The 16,754-nt window shown below is 38.1% G+C and overlaps 3 protein-coding genes across 3 annotated transcripts; all 3 read right to left on the bottom strand.

The window, feature by feature from the left end:
* Positions 1 to 1,268, bottom strand: LOC113677367 (octopamine receptor beta-2R). Its single transcript, XM_027194185.2, has one exon. It carries the CDS (start codon positions 1,139 to 1,141, stop codon positions 110 to 112), a length of 1,032 nt encoding a protein of 343 aa, XP_027049986.2. The 5' UTR covers positions 1,142 to 1,268; the 3' UTR covers positions 1 to 109.
* Positions 1,269 to 6,164: 4,896 nt separating this feature from the next.
* On the bottom strand, positions 6,165 to 10,795 carry LOC113677348 (uncharacterized). Its single transcript, XM_027194166.2, has 4 exons — positions 10,494 to 10,795; positions 8,714 to 8,873; positions 8,254 to 8,381; positions 6,165 to 7,547 (listed from the first exon to the last, which is right to left on the bottom strand). Exons 1-4 carry the CDS (start codon positions 10,539 to 10,541, stop codon positions 7,299 to 7,301), a joined length of 585 nt encoding a protein of 194 aa, XP_027049967.2. The 5' UTR covers positions 10,542 to 10,795; the 3' UTR covers positions 6,165 to 7,298.
* Positions 10,796 to 12,663: 1,868 nt separating this feature from the next.
* LOC113677372 (uncharacterized) lies at positions 12,664 to 14,973 on the bottom strand. Its single transcript, XM_027194188.2, has 4 exons — positions 14,862 to 14,973; positions 14,066 to 14,225; positions 13,626 to 13,753; positions 12,664 to 13,107 (listed from the first exon to the last, which is right to left on the bottom strand). Exons 1-4 carry the CDS (start codon positions 14,907 to 14,909, stop codon positions 12,859 to 12,861), a joined length of 585 nt encoding a protein of 194 aa, XP_027049989.1. The 5' UTR covers positions 14,910 to 14,973; the 3' UTR covers positions 12,664 to 12,858.
* Positions 14,974 to 16,754: the final 1,781 nt, after the last annotated feature.

Below are 16,754 nucleotides of genomic sequence, written 5' to 3'. Positions count from 1 at the left end.
AAATCCCTGATGGAATAGCGAATTAGGAACACAGGGTTTCTTTTTTATTATTTTCACTGATTCATTGAAAAAGAGGTAACTCATCAAAGATGACGTCACAAGGTTAAAGTTAACAAGGACAGCAATACAACTGTCTTATCGTGTCCTTTACTGCTTGTCTCACTTCCTTTATCTTCCAACAATAAAGAAATGGATTCAGAGCCGAATTAGAGAAGACGATCAATCCTGCTACATCCCATGCGAAGTAATGTAAATGAGTTCGTTGTCCAGTAATTGCGAGTGTAGCTGAAATTATGCCAAATGGAAGATAACAACCAAGTAATGTTGAATGCACCCACAGTGCACTAGACACTGTCTCTTTGTATCTTGCGATATTCAAACTTCCCCTGTCTGCAACTCTCCCTCCCCTCCCACTGACCTCTTCCCCTGTTTCCTCCTTCACTCCTTTTCCTTTTAGGCATTCTCTTTTTCCACGTCCCATTCTCCCTTCCTTTCCTCGATATACCATAATAATATTCTGTACGTGTACTTTGGTCTGTCGATGTTGAAGTCTTTTGTAAATGTTCCAGTAGCAGAAAGTAGAAATTGCTAATAAAAAAGTCATCCCTATGCTGGAGATGATTACGGCAAGATGTATGTCGTGGACGAAAATAACTGCAGCCATAAAACTTGCAATCCAAGAGGAAAGAACAAAACTTCTAACTCTCATTATTGTGACCACCCTTCTGTATCTCAGTCTCATCGTCAGGGCCAGAAGTCTGTCTACACTTATTGCAGTCAGTGTTGCAAGAGACACCCCACAGAACGTTCCCGCTACTGCATTAGCAATCATTTCTGTGATGAGACAAAATTTCGAATGCTCTTGAGAAAGAAATAATATGAAGTTAATGGGCTCCGAGATGATACCAACACAGAGATCGGTACATGCAAGGGAAATAAACAGAAGCTTTGATGGCGGATGAAGGGTTGACTCCTTCCGAAGGGCAACGAAGATCAAAGAATTTCCCACAACTGCAGTGAGTGACACAATAATATGTAATGACATGATGAACACTTTCTGATAAATTTCCTGATGAATTCCAGTGGTGCAAGAAAACTCTTGAACATTGGTGTTGTTTTTATCTTTGGTTATGTTCATCATTTTGATATCAACCACTTGTATTTTAATTCCAAGCCTCTGATGATCGACTTTTTGCCATTACCCTCACATCATATTTCTGAAAAGGAAATCAATGATTACGTTTCACTTTCAAAAACAAGCCATTTTCCTCTTTTGTAGAAAAAACTTCTCGTTTTGATCGTCCCGTTTCATTTGAATTACACCGAGAGAGCTGGATGGTAGAGCTGGATGGTAGAGCTGGATGGTAGAGCTGGATGGTAGAGCTGGATGGTAGAGCTGGATGGTAGAGCTGGATGGTAGAGCTGGATGGTAGAGCTGGATGGTAGAGCTGGATGGTAGAGCTGGATGGTAGAGCTGGATGGTAGAGCTGGATGGTAGAGCTGGATGGTAGAGCTGGATGGTAGAGCTGGATGGTAGAGCTGGATGGTAGAGCTGGATGGTAGAGCTGGATGGTAGAGCTGGATGGGAGATCAGTTTAATCTAAAGATGTGTGTACCCAATGGTTTCTCCCCCAAACGCGTCGTTCAACAGACGGAGCAAGGAAACCACACCGGGTTTCATGGATCTCTTCAATAGTTACAAATCTAGGTATAATTTTTTTTGTCATGTAAATTATCCTTTATTGAGCAAGCTTGTTCGGTCAAGATGGCTGAATATTGGCCTTTCTCTCGTTCTTGTTTCTTCTTTTCCTTTTTAATGTACCTCAATTCCATCTGAGTTCATAAAAACGCAAAAGCAGAACTTGGCCAATATCGAACCATCCTATTCAAAACTTGAACAAATCTACGAGTAATATTGCCTTTATTCATAATTTTCAATTGACAAGACTTAAACTACAAGCTAGCTAGTTCCTCGAATTCAGTTGGTCTGTCTATGGGTGCAAAATTTTGAGGAAACATCGCCTATATATAACTCTATCACGAAGTCGAGTCATCCAAAGTTACTCTGTCCGGAACATGGTCTTCGCTTCCGTAATTCAGTGTACAATCTACTTTTCCTACTTCACCTTCGCCCTTACTTCAAGGTTCCTTCAATTTGTTTGTGACAAATGAGGTGTAATCCTTCTTTTTACTTTTCTCATGAAATCAAAAACAATTTGAACATACCTCAAACATGTTACAAGTAATTCGTCAATAGCCTTCCTTTAGCTTCCGCTTATGGAATGAAAACGAAGGACTATAATATAGCTTGTGAAACGATTTAACAGAGACCCACACGATCTAATAGAAGCCGTCAAACTGACAATCTTTGCCATTTATTATTGTCTAACGACATCATTTGTTAAATCTTTATTATCTTCTTATCTTCGTGGAAAGAAATTAGCTGTAAATGCCGATCCTCACTTACCCCACCTAATCTAAGCTTTAGCTTATATGAAATAGACCTGTCATCCAGCCGAACCCTGATGCAGCTGCAAATGGAAAGTTTTATCAAGTGGTTACATAATGTCTTAAGACATTTTGAAAGCAGGCTCGACAATTAAAAGGTTTTGGTATCGCAACAACGCCACTAAGAGACTGATTTAACCTGGTTTAAAAAAAGACGTAACTTTCCTTTACCGCAGAAAACTTTTGCTGCTAGTAGAGTAAAACAATAGCACACTTTTTATATGTTAGTTACTTACATAATTCAATGGGTTTGGTTATGTAACTTGAGTATATTGGTTCCTAACCAGACTGATTATTACGATTACGAAAACAACACACTCTATTTCCGATTATATTTGCCATTTGTCGTATTGCTTTAGTGGAGACTCCTCTGTCAGTGAAATATCAATTTGTTAATTTTAAGTATTTTGCATAAAATGGAACCACATCTCTGTGTGTTCCTCCCGTTTTTCGGCTAAAATTCGAATACCGCACCAAACTGAAAAAATAGATAGGGTAACAACATTAAAGCGTGGTCTCAATATTAAAACTTCTGAAATTATGTATTTTCTTTTTCTTTCTCTTCCTTCCGTCCCTTTTAATTTTTAACGAGAATAGGACGATTAGACTACAAAAAGGCTTCTAAGGGACTAGTGCTCCGGAACCATCAGCTGTAATTTAATTTTTTTACCGCTTTTAATAGATATTTTTAAGAGACCATTCGCGCCATATCAATATCATGAACCATTTTTTTTCTTGCGCCGGAACGAAAGAACCAAAGCTTCTCCTTTAAGGGCATTTTAATTTTGATAAATTGGGAACATCTCATAAACATCAAATCTGAAAAAAAGGGAAACAATTTTAAAGGGCGGTTCTACCGCTACAACTTCGTCTCCTCCTTACACACCGGCTGCTTTAAAATCTGCTATTTCTGTATAAAAGCGGAATAATTAAATCATTCACTGTGCAGCTGTCACGGTTCCCATTTTCCACTAGCTTTGTCAACATTAGAGCTGAGTTCGAGATGTGCTCGTTTATGACTATGCTATAAAATGGCTAACATGAATTCTCCCTCGTTAAAGCAAATATTATCATTCTGTTAGCTTTTCGCGACAGCACATAGGCATTTCCTCAAGGCTTCGAGTGATACTTTGATCCTTTGAAAAGAGTCAAACGAGCTAAACCTCAAGTGGCATTCATGACTACTGTATTAAAAAACGCCATCCAGAGAAGCAGTAAGCTTCAAAAGATATTTATTAGAACAGAATTGGAGTTTGATTGGAATGGTTACAAGAAACAAAGTTAGTTAGTGTAAGAAGGAGAGCAGTTGCCTCCTACCTGAGGTAAAAAACAGATAAAACGTAAAGGAACCAAGCGAATTTTGGAATACCTTCAGGCCTTATTATGCACTCAAAAACCGAAGATCACAAAATGGAAATATGTCTTATCGAAAATCGAACACTCATCAAAGATAAGGTCGAAGTTGCAAAAACATTGAATAAATATTTCGTCTCAAGTTGCGGCTTAGTTTCAAACTTTGATGTCATTGTATTAGCAATCAGAGAAAATGTCTCACTTCATGATGAATCCTGAATAGCACAGATGTCAAATATTCTGAAAAGTCTGAATGTAAACAAAATGACTATCAAATCGTTGAGGTACGGAGAACCTTGTCTGTACTATTTAGGGGGAACTCGACGAGCTGCTGAGACATCAAGTTATCCGCCAAACTAGGAATTTCTGAAAAAAAAAAACGGCTTTTCGAAATCGGAAATCTAAGGAAATTTCAAGAAATGTTTCGTCTGCTCGTGGACGCCTCCGTCCACCTTTTCGAATTAATAAGCCCGCGTTTGGAGCATAGAACGAGACTTACGAGAGCATGCGGCAGTAACGGCAAGACAGCAACTTTTAGTATATCTCCACCTCCTTAGAACAAATTCCTTCTATCGCCCTGCACCAGCCTTCCTTGATTCGTTTACCTTTTTTAGTGTAGAACTAGCCTGCGAATGTTTGTCCATAAAACATCGGAGGGTTTGGGCACTGTCCATGTTTGCACCAACGCCGTTTAATTGCGTGAGAAACTTTTTCCACGCTGCGTGCTTTACTTTCTCTGTCACTGTTGATGAAAGTGGCGCCAAAACTATCATTTTATGTTACCTCACAGGCTAAGCCTGAAGCCACTTTTGCTGTTTGGATAACATGCTCAACGACTGTTCAAGAATGAAATTGTAAATAAACGAAACAAAGCTGCATGTATGGAAGGGAAAGTAGCGATTTTAAACTGCATATGTTAAAATTAAACTTACATTTAAGTGGAGTCTATCGTTGTAGGAGGGTCTCAATAGGGTTAATCGTAAGCTGTGAAACAGCTAAAAGAAAATTACCCGTTAGGAGTGAAAATTTACAAATTTTAACCATTAGTCATAAAAAAATTAACCGTAAAAAAACTCTCTTTTAAAACTAACGGAAAGAAATTTGCCATTACAATTGATTCTTAAAATCCATCTCCCTACTAAAACCTTATTGTTCAGTTTTACAATTGTAATTCTAAAATTTTTATTTACACTCATGTACTGACTCGAGATGCACGTGTAAAAATTTCAGTGTGGAATATTGTTTTTCAAATCCTTGTATTTACAAGTCGGAATTTACCCGTGTAACTTACACGTGTAAAAACTGCAATTGTATTTTCTTTATTAAATTGACCCCTGTATTCAAGAGAATCGATCAATTTGATTAAACCGGTCAAAGACTAGTTTTCATTCTACTTGCTATCGAAAAAGTGTTCGAGAAGTGCCTTCATTATTATTGTCACTTGATCTCGAGGAATCTTAAGTAAGTACCTATCGGCCTAAAGAAAACATTACAGATGCTCAATAGTCCTTCTTCATATGATCGAGGATTGGAAGAGAGAGAACTCAACAACGGTAATATGATTGGCGTAACCTCCATGATCTTTGTAAAGCGTTCGATTCACTTCCGCATAGGCTATTGCTGGCAAAGTTAAAAGCCCATGGCGTGGAAAGACCAGCTTGAATTTGCTACAAATTACGTAGCACTTTTTACATTTCTCAGGAGTATGGGGAAAAACTGATTTAAGACAAGCCAGAAAATCCACATGAAAGAACATTGGATTTCCACGAGTCATTTTGTCTCGGGAGAGAAGAGGAGTCATCGTAGCCCTAATGGTACAGAAGCAAGTGAAACAGTAACAACACAGTTTTAGATCCCTCCTCTCGCCTTGAACTCGATCGGTAGATCCCAAATGCACTGTTGCCGAAAAAAACGTGACAAAACTGGCCCTCTGCATTTCTATGAACGAACAGGTATAAACTGTAGCCCTCATAACAGAGAGAGCATTACCATCTGACAACACAGGTTTTAAATCCACCTAACTCCCCTGGAACTAGACAAGAGACGAAAAGTACCATTTAATATTGTGGATAATAACAACTCTTATCCCAAACCGTTCCAGTCTTTTGGCAGGACAAGATTATTAACAGTGTCAAGGGCCCTCTAAAAGTTATAGAAAATCACACATATGCTAATATTATTGTCTATAGATTGCCTTCGGGGGGAGTTTTAACTGCAATTTATTTTCTAACTTGTGCTGTAGAATGCCTCTTTCCGATAGAGAATGATATGCTTCTTGTAATAATTTACTGGTTGCTCACTCATCAGCTTTTAAATTTTTTTATTATACCTGGACCAAACCCTTCTTACATTTACTACATCCTTTAAAGTTTCATAAAATAATAGTGAATCACTTTTCGGGTAACAGAATACATAGGTGCAAAACTAATGGGGATGTTTTTTTCTTTCGTTCGTCTATGGTAGGTCAGCTCAATGCAGTATGACTCAATCCCGTTAAGCGAAATATCAAGATCACGCTGCCTTGGGCGATGTATTTCATCGGGTACCGGCTTGTGATTTTTTTTAATTTGCACGAAAAAATTCCTATCGTTGCTCTTCCACAGAGACCCACTCCTTCTCTAGGAGACTTTATCTGAACTATGTTTTTCGTAGTTTTCATGGCTGCACCATTTTAATTGAATCCCAGGACTCACTTTTTGTGATCCCCGATACATAATTCAAATCAAAAGTGGTCGTTCAAAGGCTGTCAAAAAAATTTTGAAAAGAGTAAACGCATCTTTGATTTTGAGGAAACAATTTGACGAGAAAGAGCGTTAACAAGAGGGAGACTGAGGCAGCCTAGCGTGGCATGATATTGAAAACTAGAAAAAGACAGTGTCCATTCTCCAAATCTGGTTCTGATTGTGGTTTCTTATACTTGATAGCTGGGAAAATCTTCCAACTATTGAACCTTGAAATAGTCAACTATTAGTCACACTTAATGTTTCAGTTGAGGATTATTACATACCACCCGCTTATTGCTCGGAAAGTGAGACCACTAGTCAATGTGGAGCAATGCAAGAAGAGCTTCAGTTAATGGGTCATGTTTTGTCTGAAAGGAGTATGGCTGCACCCGAGTAAGCAGTGGCGGACCCAGACCCCTGAGCTAAGGCGGGGGGGGGGGGAGGGGGGCGCGGTTTTTTTTGTCGCTTGCCCTGCCGGCTTTTCTTCCTTCTACAATTCTCTTTTTTTTCCACTGGTAAGTAAATTTGGAGGTTTGGAAAAGAAACGAGTATCAAAAAACCGATAACATTAGAACTGGAAGTTTCAAAAGTAGTTATTAACTTATTTACTTATGCATTTTCTTACTAATTTTCTTACGTGTGATTAAGTTTGTTGCAAAGCCTTTTTCAAAGGATTTTCATGTGCGCTGTTTGTTTATTATTGCGGAAGAATTCTCATGACTCTTCAATGTCGACCAGATGCGAATCTAGCAGACTTTCTTTTGAACCTGGTTCGACCTCAGTAGTTTTCAGGGGCGCTCCATTTTTGTCAAATCCGAGGACCCGCTTCTTATCATCCTCGATACATGACTCAAACCAAAAATAGTCATCCACAACGCTTTTTTGCAGCTTAATGAACGCCAGATTTAAAAGGTTGGCTTTTTTCACTTCCAGCATGGTTCTGAGGCATCTTACATCTGCATACTGTTGAACAAAATAAAAGACATAAGGAAGAGTGATAATCATCGTCTTCTGAGAGAGAATGGTGACGAGCTTTGAGAGAAGGTGGATCATTAATTTCAACCGAAATTTTCACTTTTCTTCCAGGTTTGAATGCACAAAAATTGCCAGTGTTCTTTGGTTTGCTCACGTCGCTCTTTCTTGGAAATTGAGGGGATTACATCAAATAGTTTACTCAATGCTGCATTTTTCCTTCGAGTCTAATTTTTCTGTTCTGCTCATAAATATTTTTGGTAACGGGTTTTGAGTATTAAGCTTTGGTTTAAGAGTACGGATAAAATTAAGCTTAGATAGAGTTCATGAACAAGTTTGTGATTATTTTATTCCTAAAACCGTTGCAATATTTTAGGGCGCAAATCCCGCGTGCCTTGCTCGGAGGTAAATGGCAAAGAATATTTGGAGTTTGAGAAGCTAATCAGAACGCGCCTTCGATGCCATCCGCAGTTTTAGCATACTAATATTTAGTATATATGCCCCAACGACGGAAGACGCGGTGCGCATGCGGTACATCAATAAAAACGGATTATAAGCATTGTCAGCAACAATCTTCGCAAATGTTCTTTGAAATAGTTAAACACGAAATTCATCATAAACATAATTCGTTCATTTGAATCTTTTCATTAGAAGTTTGACGTTCACACGAAGGGCGAACGTTTGTCAGAAACGGTACCTTAACAGTGATGGTGTCATCTTCAGGGTTCACGGCTATACAGGCTTTACTGATCTGATTCTCTAGAATGTAATGGTCGTACCACTTCTCGCCCCTCTTTTCCGTAAAATTGTGGAAATGAAATTTTGCTGTAGGACAGAAGAGGAAATGAAAAGTGAAAGCACTGCACGGTTTAAGGTGCTGACATTTCAAGAGGAAGGAGAATCAGTGCTCCCTTAGGCTGTTTTGGGCCAATATATTTTAACACCTCTTCGTTTGTGTCGTCAATGGAAAGCTTTCAATCAACGAAAAATCCAAAGGAAAAACAGACGTGTCCTCACTGTAGCAGGTTAATACTAGGACTAATTTTATTTTTGCCTTGATTTGATAAATTAACGCTCCTTCAGAGCTTCTTCCTGAAATTTTTACCCTTGTTGAAAGAAATCAAACCTAAATACCAAATCTTACAGACAGCAGATACCTTTGTCCTCGTTTTCGACTGCATCTGCGGACACGCAATCTCCATCTATCTGCACATAATGACCAGCCACCGGACCTCCTTTATTCTGAGACACAATCCGATGTCTCGAGGTAAACCACTGGCGGTAAATTCCATCAGTGCTCTTTTGAGGCCCTTGTCGCTGAAAAAGAAAAAGAGAATAGTAACAACTCAGAGAGAGCTGTGAAAAATAAGTTCTTCCTATTCATGCTTAAGATAAACTGACTTTACTGACAACTACAGTAATGTTAAATCGATCTGCCTACTTAAACTACTGGCGGTAACTTTCTATCACTTCTGTTTAAAGGCTCTTGTTTTATAACTGCTATAAGTGAATAAAAGGCAGAAGGAAGGAATAACTTGGAAGATACTGGGTTTGTTCTTGCACCTCAGTTTTTCCAAGAGAATGTTCTCCTCTTTCCCTCGGTATCAATAAATTAATTTACGAGGATCGCAGTAAGAATCATGAATAAATGATTCGTCTTGAAGATGTCGCTTGGAAATACGAAACGACCTCTACAAACAAATTCTGCGGTGCCGCTCTGAACTTTCTAAAATGTGTCCAGTTATTTCAATAAAATTTATTGGCAGGGCTACGAGTTATAAAATTTTTAACCATTTGCACCTAATGCCAAGGCATAAAAACTTAAGCAAGTCCTCTACCTACTAGTGACTAATCACTTGAAAGCCTTAACCTTTAAGACTTCGTAGTTACATCATAGGAAATCTTCTGTTTTCCAACTCAAAGGAATTCTTACGATAGGGGCTTTAATTTTGTTCCTTTATCTCAAAAAAAAAAACCGACAAAATCTCAGTTAAGCAATAAATTAGTATAATCTTATCCAAACCCCCACGAATTCCATTTACATGTGACAAAAATATAGGAAATTCTTTGATCAGAAATGTTCTCGAAAAAAATAATCAACCTGGAACATTTAAATGAGCCTGCATAAGATCCAAAACTTGTGCTTTTATTTATAACGTTAAGCAAATTACGGAACCTCAGCGACCCTTCAAGATTACTGATCATTTCACCTGTACTTTCCCCAATGTCATCTATTGCACACTTGAGATTATTGCGTAAGGGATACATCGGCGAAACAGGAATATTATTAGATGACAACGACGCATTCAAAGCCAGTCATTAATCAACTTAATCTCCCTAATCATGTTTAACAACATTAGCAGTTTACGGCCTTTCCCAAATCTAGGCAGCACGGAAAGCCGCAAAACTCTAGAACAAAAATTTATCTTTCAAATCGGCACTCTTAATCTTCACGGTATCACCGAACGCCTTTCATTCAACGGATATATTCTTTTGTTTTTCGTTTTACCAAGTCCCTGCAAATAGAGAATCTCCATCTCTATTAAACAGCACAGAACCTTCAATTCCTCAGTCCGTTCTGACGAATGGCTAACGCTCGAAACGTCAGCGCAAGAATCCCTTTCACATTATCAACATCCGTTAATATAAAAAATTTTGCTCGTAAGACTTGTAGTACCCCCACGGACGCAGTACTACAGCTTCTATAGAAACTTACCTCCTTTAATTCCATGGAATTACTGATCAATTGATGATGTATAGCCTTTTGGACATAAAAATCCCATAGTGCTTTTGAAAACCCTCTTGGCCTGGCATCTTTGTATAGCGAACAGTAGTATCCCAGAAACGTATTGTTAACTGAGGTAATTTCTCAAAACAATAAGCTTCTACAAGAGTTTCTCACAAGTAAATAATAAAGTAAATTAAGTTCAAAGTTACCGGCAAATCTAAGAACCCAGCGCCTGGCGTCTCGTACATGTATGGCATTGCTGAGATTTCTGGACACTTTTCCTCGACTTTCACAGGTTCTCTCCAAACAAAGTTAAACCTTTGTGACTGTCAAGCGTCTCTTTTTTCGTCCTTTTTCGGCGCCCGCAATCAGGTTAGATATGTATATAAATATTCATATGATTCTGATTTGGAAAGCGAAGAAAACTGCAATCGGGCAAGATTTCACACTTACAGAACGGATGTTGTCATCTGAAAACAGCCGTGAAAAAATTGTTTGACGCATTGTAGACGAAATAGAAAGAGGGATGTCTCTCATCAAGCTAAAAAAAGTTGAAAAACATCAGCATGACTCGTCATTTTCGGTTGCTGCTCGAGTTTTTCGATTCATATCAACGTGACTTTTCTTCAGAAACAAGATGTTACTGTGACTTTTTTGTTTTCATCTACATATCAAATGGGCTTGAGTAAAACTGCAGTTGCTCCTCTGATACCAAATACTATTGAAGCAAACATTCGATTATATCTTTTCCCGGCTCTCCTTCATTTTCATGATGGTTTTGTAGTCATTTGTGCTTCTTATAGAAAATGAATAAGAATCGTCATCATTTATTTCGCTTACAGTCTCACCACTGTCTCGGTGCCCGATGCCAAATTTGAGAAAAAACTGAAAAAGCAAAATAAGGAACCTTTTGTCGTACTGGGCATGGTCATGTTTCGTGTCCCAACGTTCTTATACTGTCGCAGTATTTGGTTACAATGTACTCGTCTGCTATGCAATTGTGATTTAAATATCATCAACGATTTCAAATTCAGTAAGAGATGAAAGTTTCCTCTACGGAAGATGAAGAAATAGATATTGTTCCTTTGCGTTTCGTTTTGAAAAAAAGTGCTGGTTTAGGGGGTCCGGTGAAAATTGTCAAGGAAGTACTATGCTATTTAGCCTATGTTCTACAGTGGTAGCCAGCCGGCTCAGTTTACTCCAGAAACAGACGTAAAACGCTAAATGAGAGAGAACCTGGAGTAAGAGAGGCCAAGACCTAGCAGTGTTACAACCTTTCAGCACACTTTGAAGAATGCTCAGCGTCATCAAGCAAATGGCAATTTTTTGTTGTGCGCTCGGAAAGCTTCTTATTGACTCAGTGTATAAAAGACAATTCGACTTGAGATGCAAATCATCGCAAAATTTCCACTGGTGACGTCGACTCACGTGATCAAATTTTCCGTCGAAATGTAGCCCTCAACAAGCAATCTGCGTGTTGAATTTATCGTAGCGCGCTTTTCTTTCCCCTTAACGAATCAAGATCAGTATGACATTCAGATCGAATTATTGTAACTTCGAATGTCATTAACTAAGGAATACCACGAGAGTGCCTCAACAAGTAAAGAATTCCCTCCTCTTGTAATTCTACTTGAAGTCATTAGAGGTGGAGATATCTGGGATAATAAAAACAAACAACAGTGCACGTTTCCAGAGTTGACCAAATAAAGAAATTTTACGAAACACAAAATTATATTGCACGTATGACAGATGACGCAACTTATCCTAGTTGACCTAGAAGACCGAACTCTCCGAGCGTCTTTAGGAAACGCCTTTGAATTTCGGTCTCATATGGGTGTTTGCCCTCATTTTCAGTTAGCCGTAGTCCATAGTTTATGCCTCATCTTGTGACAGAAAATTGACAAAGAAAATAACAAAAAGATATTTTGAAGGAGAGAGACTCAACTTATCTTTGATGAGTTGCGAGTCTCATCTAATCTTATTGAAAATGTAAGGTTGTTGGACCCTGAGTCATAGGAAAGCGTATTTCTAGGCACCACATAGTTATTGTACAAGGATTACATAACATAATTATATAATACCAATCCCTTTTCCACATTCTCGAGAAATTTCCATATGAAATAATTGTGAAGACTAAGATTAGATTTTACGAGGGCTATGTTCACTATGGTATGTTTCTAATTTTCTCTAAATTATTGCATTGAATTCGCCGAAGGTACAGACTCTCTGGGAATTTGGGAATATCCATTTAAGTCTTATGATTAGTCGTTGCAAAGCGTTACAAGAAAAAGTTTTTGTAAATGGATCACTGTTCTTTTTATAGGGGTGAATTTCTAAGCATCAAGGAACTTTGGTCATAGTAAACACAACTGCACTGTCTTTAATCAAGAATTCATTTATTTACGCATTTATTCGCTTGCTAATTTTACTATGTATCGCCATTAGCTATTTCATGCGACAAGACCTTGTTGAAGGATTTGTCGCGTTCGTAGTTTGCTCATTACTTTGGAAACAAAATTTTGTTACCGTTTTCAATAACATAGAAAATGTGGATGCCGGTGAGAAGAGGGCTTCTCATGGTTCCGCCATTAAGACTCGCTTCATCTCCAGTAGACTTTCTTTCGAACCTGCTTCGACCTCAGTAGTTTTCAGGGGTATACCATTTTGGTCAAATCCAAGGACGCGCCTCTTCCCATCCTCGATACACGACTCAAACCAAAACTGGTCATCCAAAGGTTTTTTTTGCTGCTTAATGAACATCACATCTAACAGGTTGGCTTTCCTCACTTGTGCAATGGTCCTGAAGCCGATTACATCTGCATGCTGTTGAACAAGATACAAGATATAAGGAGAGGGGTCATAATCATCGTGTTCAGGGAGCCTGGGGAACGGTGTGTAGCTTTGAGAGGAGGTGGATCATACATTTTAGCAGTGATTTCAATTAGGGCACGAACATTTACAATTCTTCTTTCATTTGCACCAGTTTCTCTTTTTTGGAAATTGGAAGGCAATAGAACAACTGAGTTATTGGTACTTTTTCCCGTTAATTATAACTTTGCTATTTCCTATGAAAATATTTACACGAAAGGTTTGACCATTAATTTCTAGCGGCACACGCTCAAAGAAAGGCGTGGTCCGCACGTGGTACATGCGGAATGCCTGGTACATGCCAAGTGCCTGGTACATGCAGAGTGTAAGCATTCTTAATAGTAACTCTGCGAAATGTCTCGTAAAACGAAAACGCGAAAAACTTATCATAGTTGTAACTCATTTAATGAAATCTTATCGTTTGAAGTTAGACGCTTTTACTTAATGGGTGTACGTTTTCTTTGGAGTGGTACCTTAACAGTGACAGTGTCATCCTCTGGGTTTATGGCCACCAAGCCTTCACTGATCTGATTCTCCATAATATAATAGTCGTACCACGTCTCGTTCCTATTCTCCGTGAAATTGTGTAAACGAAATTTTACTGTAGGACAGAAAAGAAAATCACAATAAAATGAAAACACTGCTCGGTTTATGGGGCAGACATTTCATAAGGAAGAGGATCAATTCTCCTTGGGCTCTTCTGAGCCACTTTTCAGAACTGAATTTTTTGACGTAAAAATAACAGAATGAAAATAGTGCTTGCCTGAATGTCTGGAGCGAATACTAGGAAATTAAATTTTCTTCTTGATAAAGCATCGTTCCTTCGTTGTGTCTTACTTGAACTTTTGGCCTTTCTATCCTTGTATAAGAGTGTTGGCTGGAGCTAAAGAAGGAGTTTCTAAATAGTAGATACCTCTCTCGTCTTTTTCGATTGCATCTGCGCTCACGGTATTTCCGTCTATCTTCATGCAATGTCCAGGGACCTGACCGCCTTTATTCAGAGAAAAAACTCGATGTCTCGAGGTAAACCACTGGCGGTAAACTCCATCAAAACTCTTTATAGGCCCTTGTCCCTGAAAAAGCGAGAGAAAAAATAAGAGCTCAGAAAATATTGGTGAAAATTCTTTCCTATCTCACATGTTCAGGATGTGATTACTTTACGAGAACTGCAATGTCACATTTTCAGTAATTTCAAAAGGGATTAGAAGAACATATTTACGCCTGGAAATGTGTTTTAATAAGGAGCGCAACATCATACAAGTTTTGCCGTGTTAAGATCTCTACAATATCATGGATTGATTTAAATATTTTTGCCTAATGTGACGTAAAAACCGTATTTATTAATCCCAAATTCTGATCAACGTTTTGCAGCTCGTTGTTGTTCTGAGCTTTGGTCCAGTTTGTCTTTTACAGGGTTTGCCGAAGGGTGTGGTCTATCCTTCTGTTGTCGAATTCCAAATCTGGGAGAGCAAAGGAGCCGAGTCGAAAATGATCGCTACGCTCCTTGCTAAACTTGCAACAAAAGTTAATTCATGAAGTCACTTGGAATCAGGAAAAATTTGAATATCTGTATTTTACTTTCAACAAAATTTGTCTTGCAAGTTCGGATAAATGTATGCAGCCAACTAATTTCTGAACTTATTTTTCTAAACAATAAAGTAACAAATAAATAACATACCAAGAAATGAAGTTAGTGTGCTCAAACTTACCGGCTCTTCATCCCAGTGGTAGGGAATTGACCTATCCTCAATCGGCATTGCTGAGTTTTCTCTTTAGTTTTCCTAGCCTTGTTAGGGATCGCTCGACAACAACTATCCAGTTAGCTATGACTGTCAAGTATCTCTTTTTATAATTTTTCCGAAAATCAAAATAGCATTATGATTCCGACCAGGAAAGCGAAGTAAAATGTAATTGGTCAAGGCAGAAATGATGCTGTTATCTTTCATCATCCTTGAATAAAAATCTCTGACGCACTAAAGAAGAAAAGAGAAAGAAAGCGTGCTTGGTCATTTTTCATTTTCCATTGTCACGCGGCCTTTCTTATGTTTCCTAATTTGATTATTATTTAGAGGGAAAGTTTATAAATTCGGAATTGCTTTTTTTTACTTCGCATAGACACTATTTTCAATACCTATTCTAAATAATTTGCAAAATCTATCCTTTGTGTGGAATATAAGATTCCTATTAAAGCAAAAATTTTTGAGGTGATGACGAGATGTCTAATATTTGTATGCTTTGTATTTCCATCAGAACCTCCTAGTCATTCTATCTCCTTTTCGCTAATATCTTTATATACATTTTTTTAATCATCATTTTTTCCTTGCCGTGGCAAGCAAACGAAAGGTTGAATAGTGACGTTCTTACCTGTACCGGATTTCAAATACAAGAAACTGACGCTGCTATATTTTGAAACTGAATCGCTCTTTCGTCTTGCAATCACATGTGATGAAACTCTACGAGAGACCACTTCGGAAAGGCAGGATTTTTAAAACTTTTTCACTTTCTCCATTGAGATAAAGCAACCGCAGATGTGCCAACGAAAATTAAAGTTTGACTTCGAGAGCTTTGGATCAATCGAGAAATTTTAAGTTAATTTGACATTTTTAGACAAAATTTTTCAGTTCGAACTGTTTTTCAAAGATACTCTCCGGATGAAGTTCAACAAAATGTAGATCAGGTTCTAAAGTATATCCCTGGAATATAGCTGTGGAAAGGTGTCAATACACCCAGAAACTCGCTCGATAAACCCTTTGTGGAACCGATAAGGTTTGACCTTGTGTGCTTCTTCGTAAGGTTATGGCTGTATTGGAACAGACTACAAGATAGAACAGTTCCTGGTACGTCGAAATCAAGCCGAAAGAAGAAATCTGATCGATAAAAGCAACATCTGTGCGGTTATCTTCAAGTTCGCACTCGCCCGGGGTTCGAAAATTCATAGAATTTCGATCTACTTCCCTCATGTAGCTAGCACGTATAGATCTACGTGAGGAGCCATTTCATTTAATGGATTATTGTTCGGCTGCAATTGAAGGAGAGAAGATTACAATTATATCAAATCGTGATTTTTGAATTGAGTCATTCTGGGCGACATCAAGATATTTGTGATTAAAAGCTATGAAAAAGTTAACTTTAGAATTCTAGTCTGGTTTTGTGGGACATAACCCTGATTGAACAGTTACCAACTTCAATTTGAACTTCACAATAAGCGGCTGTCATGGGCATTCGTTCGATCACCTTTTTTTTTTTTCTCTTCCTTTGTATGATCTCGGTGTGATATTTTGAATCTTCATCGTCTGAAAATGAAATTCAAGACCATCTACATCATTTGTTATTTCATTACTTCCTTAGTTCGCGATGTTATAATTTTGTTATGATTTCAGCAAAACAACTGCACTATTTTCGGTATCAGGAGAGAATTAGTCATAATGCACATTTCCTCTTCATCATCGAGTTTCAGTTCTTCAACTCAGAAAATGTAATCGTCGCAGTTTTTTCTTCAACAATCATAATAAATAACGTAATAAAACACGATCCTTCTTCCAATAAACTTTAATTAGATTCTTCCGAAGGCAAATACTGACACAGCTGTTTCTCAATCTTGT

Source organism: Pocillopora damicornis, chromosome 14 (genome assembly GCF_964200805.1).
Source record: "Pocillopora damicornis chromosome 14, jaPocDami1.2, whole genome shotgun sequence".
Classification (NCBI taxonomy): domain Eukaryota; kingdom Metazoa; phylum Cnidaria; class Anthozoa; order Scleractinia; family Pocilloporidae; genus Pocillopora; species Pocillopora damicornis.
The sequence above is the reverse complement of the archived record's forward strand: the minus strand, read 5'-3'. Positions and strand labels throughout refer to the sequence as shown.